Consider the following 18,290-nt stretch of genomic DNA (forward strand, 5'->3'; position numbering starts at 1 on the left):
TTCAATCTCTAGTTCAAAGTCTTTGTCTTCCAGATGATTTCCCAAGTGTTGAGATTTAGAGGGGGGGGTGAGGCCAAGTGGTGATGTCACTATCTCCCTTTTTGTACCTTCCTCCAGCTGCTAGAAAATCCACTATGTATGTGCCTTTTCTGAGAAGTCTCTGGGATATTGGATTCTTCCAGATGAACCATTAATGCCTGCCTGGCCTGTGATTGTTGATCCTTTGTCCATACTGAAAGGCCAGCTTTTGGCATCTCCTAACTTCATAATATAGTTCAGTAGTACATATATCAATACTTCATAACTTCACATAAAACGATAGTACATACAATCCAAATAAGATATCAGTGTACAACAGATCAAGACGTAAAATAACTCACAAGGCATGAATTTCACAAAACATGTCATAATTTTATTAATATTAGTGAATATGGGGTCTCCAGGGTGCTATTTTAGAGGTACAGAGTGTCTCCATGGTCTTATTCTGATTTTGTAAGTTCATTAATATTTGGTAAACTGAACTTGAAATATATAAATGTATCTCATTTTAAAGTAACTGTCAGTATTTTAGTACATTTCATCAGCTTGTTGTTTTTACAATTACTTTGTATAATGCTTTTATGCTCCCCTTATTTTTGAGGAAAGTTTCTTTCCTGTATGTCCAGTATAAATGTAGTATCCTGTTTGAAAACTTCTTAAAACATAGCCATTTGTTCACAGATCTTGCTCTGAGATGTTTGATTGAAAGTTATGCAACCCAATGTAATGAAATAAATGAAGAACCTTCTCCTAAACGTTTCAGGAGTGATAAAACAGACATAGCTTTTAACAGTTCTGCTGATAAAAGGAGTGGAAAGAATGTTACAGAAAACTGGAAGCCTGTGGCTGGAATTGTTATTGCACTCTGTTGCCATCACAGGTGTCAGTGGAAGCATTATGTTGGCCAAGAGTTCTTTAGAACAGTGGGACTTGGGCCAGTGGAATTCAATTATTTTCAGAGAATGAGTAGTTGGGCCACTTGTGGCATGCGAGAAACCATCACTGAAGCCTCTACCATTGATGCAAAGAGCAAAGACCATAGCAGTGATACAGAAGACCATGAGCAAGCACCCAACAGAATTGAATGCAGTCCTGATAGTCTGCAAGGGTAGGTGATATTTATTTTATTTTATTTATTTTTTGGTAACATGTCAAAGTCTCCAGGAAGGTAGAAATAATTGATTAGTCATTTATAGCTGAAAGACTAGCTGTCAGGATGTCTCATTTTACAGAAACATGCCCATCTGTATTTTTTACTTAAAATGAAAAACATTAACATTAAAATGACATAATAGGCTTCAAAATCTTATTCCAAAATAGTCACATTTTATCTGCACTGAAGTGCATCAGTTACAGTTTTTATAGTTTTTCTGATCTTGAACCATTTGTGTTAGACTAATTCATGTGTTTTTTTTGTTTTGGAGCTAGGCTACTTACTGTTGAAGAACGAAAGCAGATCGGCCATCTTTGTAAACTCTTGATTGACCATGGACGGATCAGATATTTACAACAAAGAGGGTACAATGCTGAATTACAGTACTATACAGATTCTACTGTTTCCTTGGAGAATGTACTCTTGACAGCTAAACCAAGTCAATGTTCAGTACTCCAACCAACTATGTAATAGGAGACAGATTTGGAATGAGCAGGATACAGAACTCTACAAAACACCTGGATTTTTTAAAAACCTTATTCACCGATCCAGTACTTTTACAAAATAAATTTAGTCTTTCTGTACCTACAAAAGCATTTTCTCTGTTCAGAAGTAGAATTTGTTTTTCTCCAATTACAAAAGCTCAATTTGGCAGGTTAATTATTTTATTCATTATTATTAGTGGTGGCAGAAGCAACAGGTGTACAGTTTTCCAGGTTTTCTGAAAGACAATAAGTTAAAATGTAAGAAATTTATATGCTTAATAACCAGTCTCCATTTTGAACATCATGAGTGTTTTTATTTTGTTTTCTATGCCTATAATTTCATTTCATGAATTCTAACTGTGAAATTGGCTGCAGAAAAACATTTAGCTGGAAATCAAATGCCGCCTCATTGTTTTAGTAATTACATTCCCATCCATAAAGCTTTTGACATGGAGAGAAATAAAAGCTAAAATTGACATGATTTTTCAAGTAAACTTCATTATTTTAGCAATTTATTTTTCAATTTTTATAATAAATGGGTTAATTTCATGAGATGAAATATTGATACCCTCTGTTGAGGAAATTTGCTGTTCACATAATAGACACAATAAAGGGACACTGACTAATGATGTGCTACTAAGATAACTCAATCCTGACCTTCATTTACAGCTTCTATAGATAATTCACTGTCCAGTCCTTATCTCTCAGCAAACAGCGCTAGTTGGTGTACTTTATCATAAGGCTGGAAGCAGAGTGAAATAGCAAATGTATTTCACTTGGATGACTGGATCTTCCTGGAAACACCTCAAATTTCCCCAAATTGGTGCTTTTCCAACTACTGGTAGAAACTCTATGGCTACGTCTTCACTGTGAGTTCTTCCTGCGGAAAATATGCTAATGAGGACTTATGCTTATGCCTCTCCAAGACAGGCATAATGATCTTGCGCAAAATCTGGCTTTTGCGCAAATAAAACCAACGTAAAAACTCCTTGCGCAAAAAGAAATGTCAGAAAATATGCTAATGAGATTGAAACTTATGCTAATGAGCCTCTCATTAGCACATTTTCTGCCAGAAGAGCTCGCGGTGAAGACATAGCCTATGGGAAAAGCATCAGTTCCTCCTGCTGCTCCCTCTTCAGTGTCCCTTATGTCATTGGTCTTCACAGCACATCCAAGAATGAAGGGGCTGTTAAGCTCCCCCCAGGCAAAGAGAGGAAAGGACCCACACTCCTCTAGCCAAAGGGTATGTGTACAGTGGTGCAGAAAGGTCTAGCTTTCAGCTTGAGGAGATATATCCATGCTAGCTGTGATTGTGCTCGTGAGCTAGAAATAGAAGTGTCACTGCAGTGAAACACATGACAGGAGAGGCTTTTCGGTCAAGTATATTATCTATGGTCTTAGACCTGATCATATTAAGGTGTACCCACATTTCTGTTTTTAGCATGCTCACTCAGCTGTCTCTCCTCAAACTGGAATTCACACCTTCAAGCTCCAGTGTAGACACCCTAATTCTTCATGATTTACCAGCATTGTCATGCTTTGTAATATTTTGTATTCATACTCTATTTATGGACAATACAAATTTCATACCTGCTCTGCTGAGTGACTCTTGAATATACATATGCATAAACTGAATACCAAATAGTTCCCGTTCCTCCTCCTCTTCAGGATTCTCACATGGGGGAAGATTTACTTGCAGCTCCAGTGGGTTGTCTCTGAAGTTGACAAATCTGGTAATTCATCAGAAAACATTACTTTGGGAAATCTTGTATCCCATAAGAGAACAACTGTTTGAAAACTAAATAGGGCTGCATTGAGCAGTGCATCAGCAAAAGAACATTTAACTAAGGGTAATTTCTCAGGATACTATCTTTCAGGTACTATCTTTACTATCATTCTGAAATGATATTGTGGTATGTTTTTGTTTTAACTGACTTAGAGAGTCTTTATCTGAACAGTATATCACTTCTTAAAATGGTTCCTATGTCACACTTGTAGTTCGTACAGTTTAACATAGAATCACTATCATGTTTAATAGTTTGTGCACACACTTGAAAATTTAGGTCTTAATACCTGTGGTCAACGCCAAAGCCAATTCAAGCAAACTTGGGATCTCAAACTGAGATGTTCTTACTATCCCTATGTTTAAATACATGTTTGTACTGCACAGTAAGATAATGTTATACATTTTTGTTATACTTTGACAACAAGATATAAAAACAGATGTTTATTCTGAAACCAGAACAATAGTTAACTTAGGCAATCTCCATTAATTTAAATCTATCTCCTGGAACTGGAAGGGATCTTAAAAGGTCATCAAGTCCAGTCCCCTGCCTTCACAGCAGGACCAAGTACCATACCTGACAAATTTTTGCCCCAAATTCCTAAATGACCTCTGCAAGGATTGAACTCACAACCCTGGGGTTAGCTCAAACCACTGAGCTATCCCTCCCTCCTCAATAGAGCTATTGCACATAACATGTTTTGTTTTTGATAATAAAATTATCTGTTGCAGAGTTTATGAATCCCTAGATATAACAACATCTACAAATAATTAGAAAACAGGAATTGCCATACTAGATCAGAGCAGATGGGTGTGTACTTGACTGGCTATCTTGAGACCTGGCTGCACTGCTGATTTATCATGGTAGTTCAAGCAGTGTTTACACAAGTACATATAGGCAAGCTTGGTATAACACCCTACATCAGGGCTACTCAACTTTGGTAGCGCTGGGGCCCACAATGTTATTCACAGCACATTCCGAGGGCCGCAACTTAAGTGTGGTTGCATATACATGCAAATACGTATGCAAATAGCTTCTTTCACACAGACATGCATGAATACAAAGATTAAGGCAAGACTACACAACACACAGGCCTCATTTAAGTCAGTTCTGCTGATATTAATAAAATGCAATATTTACCCAATTTCCACCCATACTTTTAATGAGCAATGACAGTTCAGGAATTTAACTACTAAAACCCATATCAACAAAAGACCATTATAATGACTACTTTTTTGTTTTAGCTCTCACCCACAGGCCGCATGTTGAGCCCCGCATAAACCCAAACTGCACCTCAGGCCGCAAAAAAAACAGGCCGCATGTAACCCATGGGACGCGTGTTGAGTAGCTCTTCAGGTTCAGACATGGCCTTAGTCTGGCATCCTGCCTCTGAAAATGGCTAATACCAAGTACTTAAGAGAAAGCAGCAAGAATCCTGCCTTAGTGAAAAGTAAAAGAATCTGCCCATAAGGATTCAAAAGTTTTTCCCTGTCACTTCCTGGTTAGTTTGTACTGAAGCATTAAGATTTAACTCATACATTTTTATCAAATATAAATGAATATTTTCATTATTCATATCCTAATATCCAATCCTTTTTTGAAGGGTTCTAGGTTCTTGACCACACTCATACCTTGTGGCATTGAATACCCCAAGTGAAATATACATTTTATAAAAAGTTCTCCTTTTATGTGTTTTTAGTTATTGCTTTTCAATTTTTGCCCCTGTTCTTGGGTTTATGATAGAGCCTAAAATAATGATACCCAAATATTCCACTGAAAGCCAGTGTCCACAATCCCCACAGATCAGGAAGAACCTAAACATTCCCTTAACTTTTTGGGACCCTAATCCACATTTTCAATTTATCCATTTTGTGAAATGAAATAACTCAATACCGTCACATAACTTTCTGGACCAAAGTCCTTCCTAGCATAAATTTGTAATTTCATTGAGTTCAATGGGGCTATACCACTTCACGCCAGCTGAGGATCTGGCTCCTATCTCTTCTTTATTATGCAACATTGTGCACCATATGATGGAGGGGATTCAGGTACCTGCAATATTATTGATATTTTACCTGAGATTTGTCATTTGTTGCATGCAAGCAGGAATATCCCGAAGTTTGTTGTTGGTGAGAACAAGAGTGTTCAGATTTTTCATATTACTGATGGTTTCTGGTAAATAGGTTATTTCATTCCGTTGGAGCCATAAAGTATGTAGGTTCTCCATTCTGTAGAAATAGAGGTTTCTATATTTAATCCAGCACTAGGAAATACTTGATAAATAACCATTGATTTAAAAGTTTCAGCAGGGTAGCCGTGTTAGTCTGTAATAGAAATATCTTTAAAAACAACTAATAGTCCTGCAGCACCTTAGAGACGAACAAAAATGTAGATGGTATGAACTTTCGTGGGCACAACCCACTGCTTCAGATGAACGGAGTTTAAGGGGTCCAGGTTCCCAGGTTCATTTCTAGGGTCCAGATTCTTTCTTTTTCTCTGCTATTTATTTGGAACCTGGACCTCTTAAATTTAATTCAGCTGAAGAAATGGGTTGTGCCCATGAAAGCTCATGATGCCATCTATATTTTTTGTTCATCTGTAAGGTACTACAGAACTATTCATTGGTTTTTAAAGTTTTTTCATTCATTTAAAGGACATGATTCACTTCAACAGTCATTTTTCTGATCTAAAGAATGCAGCAACTCTTTAACAGTCTGGGAGCGTGTATTCTGTGGGCAAGTTAATGACAGAAAGGTAAGGGAGATGTCATTTGATTAATTAAATTCTGTAGATTTTATCTGCACATTATTTATATTGCTTCTTAAAACTGTTCCTATGTCTGACTTGTACTTTGTAAGTTTAACTAGTGGGATGATTAAGTTTTAAGGGTGCAGATTTTGGCATCTGCATCCTTGGCTCATGTGCATGTTCAATGGTGTCACCCTATGACATGGCCAAGTTGAACATTTCTACAGCAAGATTTGATTTGACAACAGGAATGTAATCTCTTAATAATTATCAACTCAGTTGCAAGCAATTTTCCTTCTGAACAAAAAAAATAGTTCTCACAGTGAAATATTTTGCTTTGGGATATTCCAATTATTTTAATAGTATAAGTAGATGATGCCATTTAAAAATAAGCAGCACACTATTAAGTAGCTTACTTTATTTTGTTAACTTTAGAACAGAATTGGGTAATTAGATTTTCAGTGCATAGAATTAAAACTAAGAAGTATTTGGTTTTGGGGGTCTTTTTTTTTTTTTTACCTGTCAATGGTATCGGGGAGTTGCTGAAGTTTGTTGCTCCCCATGTCTAGCCATTCTAGACTTGGCATGTTCAGGAGAGCTGAAGGGATGGCAGTAAACTGGTTCATACTCAGATCTACATGGTAAAGCTTCTTTAGATCACTGAGCTAAGTAGAAAAGGGAAGGCTCATTAGTATAATTCTTTAATGCACATTTGTATTAGATGGCGCAGTAAGTGATGTTCTGTCACAGCTGCAATTTAACCATCTTGGCCACAAATCTGAAAAATTCTAAAAACACTATAACATGTTCTGGAATAGTAGAATCCATGCCAGACAAATGATTCTGGGTTGTATGAAATAAGAATGAGGGCCAGAATCTCATTTACACTATTACTCCTCTGATGTAAAGGGACTTTAGTAAAATAAGATTCTGGTCTAGCGTCTTAGAATTTATTTTAGTCAGGAAATATGCATTTGACCTCATAGAATATTGCTAACTGTGCTAGTTAAACAACAACCAGATGGATTTGGTAACTTTGGCTATTCAGTTAATATTTTATATTTATTTTAAAGCTTCCCAGTGGATTTTACAGACTGAATGTTTGGACTTGCAAGGCATTGAGCATACTCAGTCTCCAGTGAAGTCTGCGGGGATTAAAGTTACTTTAATAACTGTCAGGGTTGTGATTTTTGTAATGCAAATAAATAAATACAAGTATTTGGTTACTTTGTAGCCAAGGGACTGCTATGGAGATAATGGACCCCTTTTTATATATATTTAATCAGTTATGAGTCAGCTGAAGTAAGTGGAAAGCAAAAGTTATTACTCTGAGCTGTTCTGTGTCTGCACCACACAAACCATAATCACAAGCAGCATTCTTTGTAGGGAGACCAACAACTGAATAGGGAGTGAATGAATTATGCCTGGGCGACCAAACCCACTAACCTCCAAGCAACACACAACAACCGTTGAGAGATGTGGTGTCCTGCTGAGGCTTGGGGCTTCAGCTCTGCTGCTGCTGAAACTTGGGAGTACTGGTAGGCATGCCTCATGAGGCAGAAGCCCCTCCCTCACCACCTTGCCACTGGGCAGAAGCCCAAACTCCAGAGAATGGAGGAGAGAATTTCCATGAACCAATCTTAAAGGCTTTGTCTACACTGACTTTTTCCACAAGAGGCAATGCAAATGAAGCAAGGATTAGCCGTGGCCATTTTGCACAAAGACCCCTTTTTCCACAAGATCCTTATGCGTCTCCGCTTTGCGCAAAACGCCACAGCCACACTGCCTGTTTTTGCGCAAAACCCCCCAGCACAAAAACAGAACAAAAGAGAGTATGCAAATGAAGCATGGGAAAATGCTAATTTGCGCTTCGTTTATATTGCCTCTTGCAGAAAAAGGCATAGTATAGCAGTAACCTAACTGTAAAAGAACCACTTGTGGCTTGCAATTTGGCCACTCTGAACTATGTACTCATCCTTTACAGGTGACTTTACTAAGGTCACAGTTGAGCCAGTGAGCCAGATCCTCAGCTGGTATAAAACAGGGTAGTCCAATTAAAACTAATGGTTTGATGCCAGTTTACCCTTGCTAAGCATTTGCCATATGCTCCCCTGTAAACATAGGCAAAATTAGGCTTAATCCCTGCAAAGTTACTGATGTGGTTAATCCCATTGACTCCAATGGGACTATTCACGTAAACATAGTTTATGCACGTGTTAAATATCTGTAAAATCAAAATCTTAAAAATAAAGTGAAAACAACCCATTAAACAGGTCATGCAAGACTTTCCAGTAGAAATGCAATGACATTTTAAAGTCCAAGTTCAGTTCTTTCCTGAGAATATTTTTTGGCTAGTGAAAACATTTACTATGCACCCATAAATAAAAGTAATTGTTTTTCTCAGACCTGAAGTGGAAGGTCACAGATATCCCTGTTGACAGCCAGTTCCAGTCTTCTCAGGCTGATGCAGTTACTTAGCTCTTTGGGAACAGACTTAATTTTATTATAACTGAGAAGCAGCTCTTGGAGGTTAGGTAGCTGGCCTGCAATGGTAATAATCAAAGAGAATACACCTGAATATTTGAGTCTGAAGAATAAATTGAACTGTTTAGCTGTGATATACTGATGTTAAACTGTATTGTGTTGGCTCACCATAGTATAAGTGTTCTTGGTCTGCTTATTGAAAATAAGGTTGTAGATAATGAAAATTATGGGATTGGGTGTGGTGGCTGCTTAATCCTGATGAGTGCTCCTAGTGAGTAATACAAAAGAGTTGTTTTTGTTTTTAAATACCACTCACCAATCTCTTTTGGTAGCTTTTCAATGGCATTTCGGGATAGGTCCAGCACAATGAGATTTTGAAACCTTCCAATGAATTCAGGAATTTTCACCAAATTAGTTCTGTGAATCTGCCATTCCTGGAGGTGGTTCAGTTTGAGTAAGCAAGAAGGTAACATCTAAAAATAAAAAAATAAAATCAGAAGGAAATCCCATTTGATTATTGAATGAAAATGCGCTGTTAGTTTAGTACGATTTTGAAAACATGGATGTTTACACTAGAGAGGAAGGAAACAGTTTTGTTTTTCTGATCACTACAGCATACAACATGTAGAAATTAACTCCCATTACACCTCAGGAATAACCAGCCCTTCTCTTTTCTCCGGGGTACGTCTAGATTACATGGCTCAGTCGACGGAGTCATGTAAAATAGTTTACTAGGCATAGTCAAAGAAACGGGGATTTAAATAATCCCCGCTTCATTAAAATAAAAATGGCTGCCGCACAGTGCCGACAATCAGCTGATGCAGCACAGCGCGGCAGTCTAGACGCGGCGCGGTCGACAAGGGAAGCTTTTGTCAACTGCTCCGGTAAACTTGATGCTAAGTCTCATCAATGCAAGATCCCAGAATCAAAATAAACAAAAATGTTTGAACTCAAATGATTATTAATGTCTGCCATGTGAATTTTATAACATTTGTTCAGAACAAAAGGACAATGTTAGGTAACTGCACTATAGAATGCATGTTTATATTAACAAAAGACCTATCTATACTATCCCAAATGATACAGCATTCATAAACAATTGCTTGCTATAAAATTATTATAGAGTAGATTTAGTACATGGTAATATATTATACAGGTTTTGTGTGGAACAGAGGACCTGCAGTTTGTAGAGAATTAAGTCTGCCCCAAACTGCTGTGTAAGACACATCACCTCCCTCGACTGGTGTAGCTATGACTGTTACACTGTAAGTTGAAGTCACACCTTCACCAGGCTGTATCTGATTCAGCTCCCATCAATGCCAATGGAAAGATTCCTAATGACTTAAAAGGAAAATGACTTAAAAGAAAAAGCAGGCATCTTGTCTTCAACTTCTCATTCATGGTGGACATTGGAACTAGCAAAAAGCCAGTTCAACAAACAGCAGGGAGTGGCAGAGCCATGTCCCATGTACTGAAATCACCCTGTTCTGAGAGCTTCTCTGCCACCTTCAGAAAGAGAAGAGAAATAACCCTAAGAAATCTTTTCATTTTGTTTACAGCACATTACAACATATGTCTGTACAGTTCTGGGGCAGTAGCAAAATTAATACTTGTTGGATTAAAGACACAAGACATAAAATACCATTACGTTGTTCTGTTCATGTGAGAAGACTTTTTGGGCTGTGGGTTAGTGGTGAAATTACTTAGCATTCAACAGTATACTGTTATAGTAAGCATGTTTAATTTCAGTACAATCGGGTTTTATTTACATTCAAAGCAATAATTCATCTCTGATCATGTCTGCATAGTGCTGAGCATACTGTGGGTACTAATAGATGAAAAGTAATACTTAATTTTGTTATTCTCTAACCATGCAACCCAATTTCCTGTTAATATTACCTTCCATTCTTCTTGTTCTATCTTTAATATAACCCTTCCAGCTTCAGTGATGACTTTTTCTTTGAGCTTGGCTAAATTGACTCTTTCTTCCCATTCAAGTGTCAGTCTACAGGAGAAAGAACTCTTTTTAGTTGTGCAGCTATTAATATGAGCAACATTTACTATGCCATTTTGATTGCCTGACATAGCAAAGAGGCAACTTTTTTGGCAAGAAGCCATTATGGAGGTCAGACAAGTATTTATCTTCAGAGGATGCTAGATACACTTTGGGAGGGCAGGAAATGTAGCAGTTCATTGGCTTAGAGAATTCTAATGTTCTGGGTAACATAAAAATACTTTGAAATTCTGTGGGATTGTATTTTAAACTCTGCATAAAGTAAAATATTTTATAGAGAGAAACTAAATTTTTCCATCAAGTTTGATACTGTTTCACCACAAACAGCAGGGATGGGGGAAATAATATAAGGCACTGGCTCTCAAAGTAGTCCACGGACCACTAGTGGTCTGTGACTGTCTTGCAGGTGGGCCGCAAACTCAGAGCAGGCCCAAGTGGTTGAAGTACCAGCACTGGCTACCTGCTGGTTAGAGTGAGCCCCCAAGCCTCATAGGTCAGATCCAACTCGCGGGGGGCAGGAAGTGGCTCCAGATGCTGTTGCTCCTTTTCCCACTGGCTTGAGGAATGGCAACACAGAAAACTGCTCACCTGAAGGCTTACCCACAGCTCCCATTGGCTGGAATCCCAACCAATGGGAACAGCAGGGGGGCAGTGCCTGGAGGTGTGTGGAGCCACCTAAATGCTTCCCCCATCTCCCTGATGTCATACCCCACACTCTCACCCCCCTTACACACACACAGAGACTCTGCACCCTCAGCCCACTTCTGCACCCAACCTCCTGGCTTGATCGCCCATCCCCAGCCTGCTTTTGCATCCATTTTGTCATCAGGGTGGTTGGCTGGTGGTCTGTGGAAAGATTTGCATTGAATGGGGTAGGCTGTAGTCCAAAAAGTTTGAAAGCCACTGATACAAGGGGACTGTCCAACAAATAATTCATTATAAGGGAAATTTGTAGTCTTTCAGGGGTGAGAGAAGCACTAAATTCTTTAGTCTTTTCACTTCTACAGCCTCTAGGTGCTGTAACACAGATTATGCCTACAGGGACAGCAAGCTGGTCACAAACAAAGGAGAGTGGACTTCTTTACAACCATGTGTATGATTTGAGAGACACTGGCGATGGGGTGGGGCAGAGCAGGGAAAGACAATGGATTGGGCCATAGGTTGTGGAGCTTGCTGCCCCAAGCAGCAACTTCATCCACACCACCCATCTGTACGAAGGTAGATTGAATTCAAGTAAAGTTCTTGCCAGTCATAGGCTAAGCAGTAAAGATATCAAAATAATGGTGGCTATTAAGTAGAGACTGTTTCTAAATGGAAGGCAACAAAACATGCTATAAAAACATGACGAATGTATTTTACACTACTGCAGCTCTAAAGACACTGCTGTAATTTGATATATATTCACCAGTAGAATTAATAGGTGCACTAGTTTCTATTTACAGTTGATCTTAATTCTCTGGTTGACTTGAGTCTACAGATTCCTTTCAATAGGAATTTTGCCTAAGCAAAGATTATAGGATTGGAATCTGAACGTTCCAGAAAAGACCAACCATAATCTCCTATGTTTAGTTTCACATTTCTTCCTAACATTGTTCTTAGGAACATACCTGCCTATAGCCCTCTGTCTGAATTCCTTCTCCTTCCGTAGTTCTTCATTTATTTTCTGAATTCTCACTTCCCAAAGTGTCTTAACAGCAGAGAACGATCCAATGCATGGTGCCATTTCAGTCATGATTCTTACTCATTCCGGTGCAGTGATAGGGCTCTACTTTTGAATAGCACACTAATTGCCATCATCATCGTCATTATAATTCCTATGAGCTGGACATGCCAGAAGAAAACATCAAAGTTAAAAAATGGATACGCCTGTTTCATTAATCGGTGTGCAGAGATGATGGAACTCACACCAACTCACTCCTGTCATGTATATAGAATAGTAGATCATGTTTCCCTAGTTACTTCTTTGCATACTACAAGAAGGAGGAAATAAGAACAGAACAGCAGCCATACTGAGTCAGACAACAGGTGCAGCTAACCCAGTATCCTGTCTTCCAACAGTGGCTAATTCCAGGTGCCCCAGAGAACAGAACAGGTATCCATCAAATGATCCATTCCCTGTCCACCCATTCCCAGCTTCTGGCAAACAGAGACTAGGGACACCATTCCTGCCCATCTTCGCTAATAGCCATTGATGGACCTATCCTCCATGAACTTATCTATGGAGCCCTGTGTGGGTACAAATTTATATCCATGGATGTGGATATCAAGGATATAGATTAGTATCCACAGAAATGTGGGGGCTCCCCCAAGAATCACAGCAAAGAATAGGGATGTAATCAACTAGTCACTTCCCCCGCCCCTTGCTGTCTCTATCAGAGGCAGCAGGACCGGGGGGTGGGGGGGGGGAACTGGCTTAAAAGCACCATCTCTGTGGAAGGCAGGGGGGTAGCGGGGACTGGGCACGAGCCAGGAATCAGCTGACCACTGGCTCACGCCCAGTCCCAGGATGCTGTGCTTCTGCTTTTAAAACGTATTAAGAGCCTGCTGGCTTGTAATACATTTAAAAAGAAGTGCAGTGGTGGAGGGACCTGGCGCAAGCCAGGACAACCGATTCCTAGCTCACACCAGGTCGGCCCCTCCTCCCCCCCTCGCTGCACTTCAGCCTTTTTAAGTGTATTAAGAGCCTGCCAGCTCTTAACCCCACTGCAGTTCTGCCTTTTAAATATTATCTCTTGGGGCCAGTAGCTAACCCCACTGCAGGTCCCCCGCTTATCAACTAATCAATGGAAATTCCATCAATTAGTTGATCAGTTCATTAAACTAAATGTAACATCTCTAGCAGAGAAAGGAACAGAATGTGGAGCTGCTGCTCCTTTGTAGTATGGCTGCACCTTCCCAAGCCACTACTCCAGACCTGTCCTATTCTTTCAGCTGCCTGTATCTCCTGTCCAGAGGCATGCAGGTGAGGCTGGGGCCCACTACAGTGGGTGAGTTGGGGGGGGAGGGGCAGTACAGCCATATCAGATGATATCTGTAACCACTGGTATAAATTTAGATCCATGCAGGGCTCTATTTATCTAGTTCTTTTTTAAATCTTATAATATGCTTATCAACAGCTCCTGGCAAGGAGGTCCACAGGCTGATTGTGCATTATGTGAAAAAATACTTCCTTTTATTTATTTTTAACCTGCTTTCTATTAATTTCATTTGATGACCCCTCACTTTTAAGTTATGAAGACTAAATAACACATCCTTATGTACTTTCTTCACACCAGTTATGATTTTATAGATCTCTATCTTATCTCCCCTTAGCCATCTCTTTTCCAATCTGAAAAGTCCCAGTCTGATTAACTTCTGCTGATATGCAAGCTGTTCTATACCTCTAATAATTTTGTTGCCCTTTTCTGAAACTTTTTCAATTCCAATATTCAGTTAAGTTGAAAGGTAACAAAAATAAAAATAGCTAGAAGTTCATACATTCTACTCAGCACAGCATTAGCCTGTGGAATTCACTGCCATGAGCTATCATCGAGTCCAAGAATGCAATACAGATTGTGAGAACATCCACAGAGACATAAACCAAAATTAAAAAGTATAAGGGCTAATTTTTGTACTTCAGGGGTCAGTCAGCCTTAACTGCCTGGGGCTAGGAAGAAAGCTGCCCTGTAGGTTGGCTACTAATAATCCTGTTATAAGGCTTCTTGAACATTCTGGTACTAGCTCCCAGCAGCCAGGACCCCTGATCATTCTTGCACTTCTGTCTGGACTGATTCCTCTCAGCCACTCTTATATTGACTGGGTTTTTGTATTTTATCAGTGGATTAAAACCATGAAGTTCAGATTTGGCGCGGAACTCTCCTAAAATTTGGGGCAAGGTTAGATTGGAATTCTGCATTAGCACCTTGCTTTGCAGGGCCATGTAGTAATGCTAAGACCACACTAAAGATTGCATCTTTTTTATTATAATAAATATAATATAATATAATTAATATAATATAATGCTTTCTACTTGGTGGGAGCATACTGTCTCAGTCTGACAATGTTTTTAGAGCCAGCTAGGCAGCTTGCCCTGAAACAATAAAAGTGGAACATTGGTCTTTTCCCTACAAGCATCTTTCTTCCAATGGCCACTGCAGAATCACTTGTTTAAAGGAATTTTTCCCAGCGTGCCTTTCCTTTAGCTGGCCTTTTAAATGTAGCAGATACAAACAAGCTTATGCTCAACAATGGCTATTTGGTACCTACATGCAAAACATTTCTACATCCAAGCTGGCAAGTATTTCTGCTACATTTTCCTTTTCTGCAAAAGCGACGAGGAGTCCTGTGGCACCTTATAGACTAACTGAAGTGTAGGAGCATAAGCTTTCGTGGGCAAAGACCCACTTCGTCAGATTTTCCTTTTCTGTTGTTATTGCAGTGGTGTATGCTTTAACCAGATTGTATGTGAGCACTTACATCAAAGAAATATATACATAAGAATATAAAAAGGTAGAAAAAGTATAAAGAAATGACCACTGAAAATGGCTCCTCATTGGAAAGACAGCTGATTGGGGAATGGAGTTCCTCTGGAGCTACACTGAAGTAAAAAATGAAATTTGGCCCAATTATTTTTGCACTGCTAATTCTTAACTCTGTTTTAAGAATAGAAGCTGTTGAGGAGAAGCTAGAGGTTCTGACAGCTGGAACGCTTGATGCCCAGGAAGGTGCGAGAAATTGTTTAGTTGTGGAGCCTCCAAAAATGTCTGAGACTTTTTTGCAATGAGAATGGATGCATCTTCCTCTTCTTCCTCTCCCTCTCCATATGGGTATGAACACAGACATCTGATGTAGGTTCACAGACAACCTCCTCCCACTCTCCATCAGTTCTCTTTACCAGTAACCAACCATGCAACATGACAAAACACGTTAACTAAAGATTTTTAGTAAATGATTAGTAAATGAGATTTAAATTTTTGTTAGTAAGCTCTAGAGTTAACTTTCATCGAGACAGATCAGTTAGTTCCTGCTTTTCATAGCTATTATTTTAGGCCGTGTGGAGACTAGGAAAACAATATTCCAGCTGTTAACAATTCCAATTCCTATGCTATAAACTTATGTCAGGAACTATATTTGTTACATGTCTATGATACCTAGCATAATGAGAACCTCAAGCCCTGACTGGGGTTTGTAAGGATACTTATAATACTTTTAAAAAAAGTTTCTTTTTGGCCTCCTGTTTTAAAATTAAAATTTAATTTCTGGCACACTGTTCTGTGGCAGATTCTTCAATGAATTCTACTGAAATCATGCAATAGATAAGGACTCAGGTATAGCCTTTTGTTTTCAAACTGATATAATTATGTAATGAGACTTTTCAGACTATGAAAAGCTGAAAGTAGAACATTTTGATCCCACTGTTTACACTTTTTTCTGGTGACACAATAATATAGTAGTAATCATGATCTTCCAGCAAATCAGAAGTGCATTCCCAATTTCAGCTATAAAACAACCGCAAATTTATAGTCTTGTAACCAGAGCTCTTGCCCATGATCACCTCCCAACATTCACTTACAAACAAAAAAACATTTTAGAACTTACCTAAATTACTAGATGTATTCACAGATTTTCCCATAACTCATTGATTTCTGTGCAAGAGCAGAGAAGTTGTGAATCTTGTCTGCGTTACTAATGTCTGTCTCTGATACAGACAGTGAAATTCAATGCCAGTCCAGTTCTAATTTTAACCCATGACATTGCTAGGCATAGCAGATATCACATGGGACTGCTTTGCAAAGCCACTGTCCACTTATCACCGAATGTCTTGCCATTTTTAACACAATAAGCTGTGTAAACACAAATCAATATTTGTGACCAAAAAGATCCAGTTAATATATTTGCTATGCCAAATAATACAAATATAAACAAACTAGATTAGAGTTTAGAATAACAATTGTTTTCTTTACACTTGAAATGATTTACTGCAAATAAGTTTTTCAGAAGTATATTAAATATTTGGCGATTATGAAAAGTATTATAAAGCAAAATTAAATCTGATCATACACTATTTTTGGAAGAGAAAAGGGTTTCTTTGTACTGTTCTGATTTGTTACACATGTAGTAAATTTAAACATTTGTGAAATTCTCCAACACTCCGCTATGCAGTTCTTCTCTTCACATAGAGTCCAGGGTACCTGCTGAACTAAAATACTATTGAACCAAGAAGTATTTCACTCTCAGTGCTTCTGGATGCAGAAGGAAACATTTGAGATGGTTTTGTTTTTGTTGGTTCTTTTTTCAGAATCTTAATGTAAATATCTTTCATTACAGGCAATATTGTCCTCCATGCAGGGAAAACCTGCACAGGAAACTGAGTTTTACCTTGCAGGGTTTCCTCCAATATGATCCATTCGGGGGCCTGGATTAGAACAGGCAGAGTGTTTGGTCCTCTAAATTAATGGCTGTGGTGAAATCATAATCAATCACAGGATACACAGTTCTCTGATGACCATCTGCTTTTTCCAAGGAAGTATAGTTCTCTCAGGAGAGTTTTGCTACTCTCTGGAACTGGGGGTCTGACACACTGGGAATAAGGATGTCATTAAGTGAAGAGAAAACCAGTGTAAAACTAGTATGTCAACATCAACTCTATATTAGGCTTTACAATCCCAGTGGGAATAGAGGGATGATCCTCCTGGTCCACTCCCTTTTCAGTCAAAAATTACGCACCACAGAGCACCCGTGTGCAGGTTTCCACAGGGTCAGGAAAAAGGGGAGCTTGCATAGGAGATGCTGCTGTCCCTCCCTTCTACACTCCCACCCTACCAGTACTTGACTGGGCTCCTCTCTGCATTACAATTTCATCTGATAAATGTGAAAGGTAACCTTTTAGGGAAGTAGGATTTGTGTCTGCCCGCCTAAAAACAAAGCCACAACCTCATGGGTCTCCCAAGATGTGAGTACATCTCTGACATGGCATTTGGAAAACTCTGTCCCCACAGGGATACTGTGCCCTACGCTGGCCCAAAGGCCACCTCCTTGAATACACAATCCCAATCACAAGCATCAGTGGAATGTTCTGTGAAGTCTGACCCCTGCACTGATTTCCAATGAGTTTAAGGGAATTGTGCACCCAGTCTCCAGCTCTACCTAGCTTGCCCACCGCACAGTCTATTCTCAGTTCCAAGAGGGCTGTCTGAAGAGGGGACAGTAATCACCGATTACTGTTTGCAAGAGAATCAGTAGAACTACATGCTCTTTATGGACATTGCTCACAAGAGTGTTGTTTTTGAAGAAGTGGGTTGTGCCCCTGAAAGCCCATGATACTATATAATCTTTTCTGTTAGTCTCTAAGGGTATGTCTACACTACCACCCTAGTTCGAACTAGGGTAGTTAATGTAGGCAACCGAAGTTGCAAATGAAGCCCGGGATTTGAATTTCCCGGGCTTCATTTGCATCTTGCCGGGCGCCACCATTTTTAAAGCCCCGCTAGTTTGGACTCCATGCCCGCGGCTACACGGCACGGACTAGGTAGTTCGGATTAGGCTTCCTATTCTGAACTACCGGTACACCTCGTTCCACGAGGAGTAATGGTAGTTCGGAATAG

At 39.2% G+C, this 18,290-nt stretch overlaps 2 protein-coding genes across 4 annotated transcripts in view; one reads left to right on the plus strand and one right to left on the minus strand.

Annotated features, from left to right (window-relative positions):
* Positions 1–2,158, plus strand: part of TRMT13 (tRNA methyltransferase 13) — a 17,085-nt gene extending 14,927 nt beyond the window's left edge. For both annotated transcript variants that reach the window (XM_006119822.3, XM_075936612.2), the window contains exons 10-11: positions 721–1,147; positions 1,468–2,158. In XM_006119822.3, the coding sequence (XP_006119884.3) occupies positions 721–1,147; positions 1,468–1,663 (623 nt within the window). In that variant the 3' untranslated portion in view covers positions 1,664–2,158. The remainder of the gene's footprint in view (positions 1–720; positions 1,148–1,467) is intronic.
* On the minus strand, positions 1,778–16,444 carry LRRC39 (leucine rich repeat containing 39). Of its 2 annotated transcripts, XM_006119823.5 has the most exons (9): positions 16,285–16,444; positions 12,315–12,528; positions 10,593–10,698; positions 9,010–9,166; positions 8,616–8,752; positions 6,729–6,874; positions 5,537–5,689; positions 3,268–3,407; positions 1,778–1,913 (listed from the first exon to the last, which is right to left on the minus strand). In XM_006119823.5, exons 2-9 carry the CDS (start codon positions 12,437–12,439, stop codon positions 1,858–1,860), a joined length of 1,020 nt encoding a protein of 339 aa, XP_006119885.3. In that variant the 5' UTR covers positions 12,440–12,528; positions 16,285–16,444; the 3' UTR covers positions 1,778–1,857. The 2 variants fall into 2 exon arrangements, with proteins under 2 accessions (XP_006119885.3, XP_006119886.3); XM_006119824.5 differs by lacking the exon at positions 5,537–5,689.
* Positions 16,445–18,290: the final 1,846 nt, after the last annotated feature.

Source organism: Pelodiscus sinensis, chromosome 9, assembly GCF_052426305.1.
Source record: "Pelodiscus sinensis isolate ZL-2025 chromosome 9, ASM5242630v1, whole genome shotgun sequence".
NCBI lineage: Eukaryota > Metazoa > Chordata > Testudines > Trionychidae > Pelodiscus > Pelodiscus sinensis.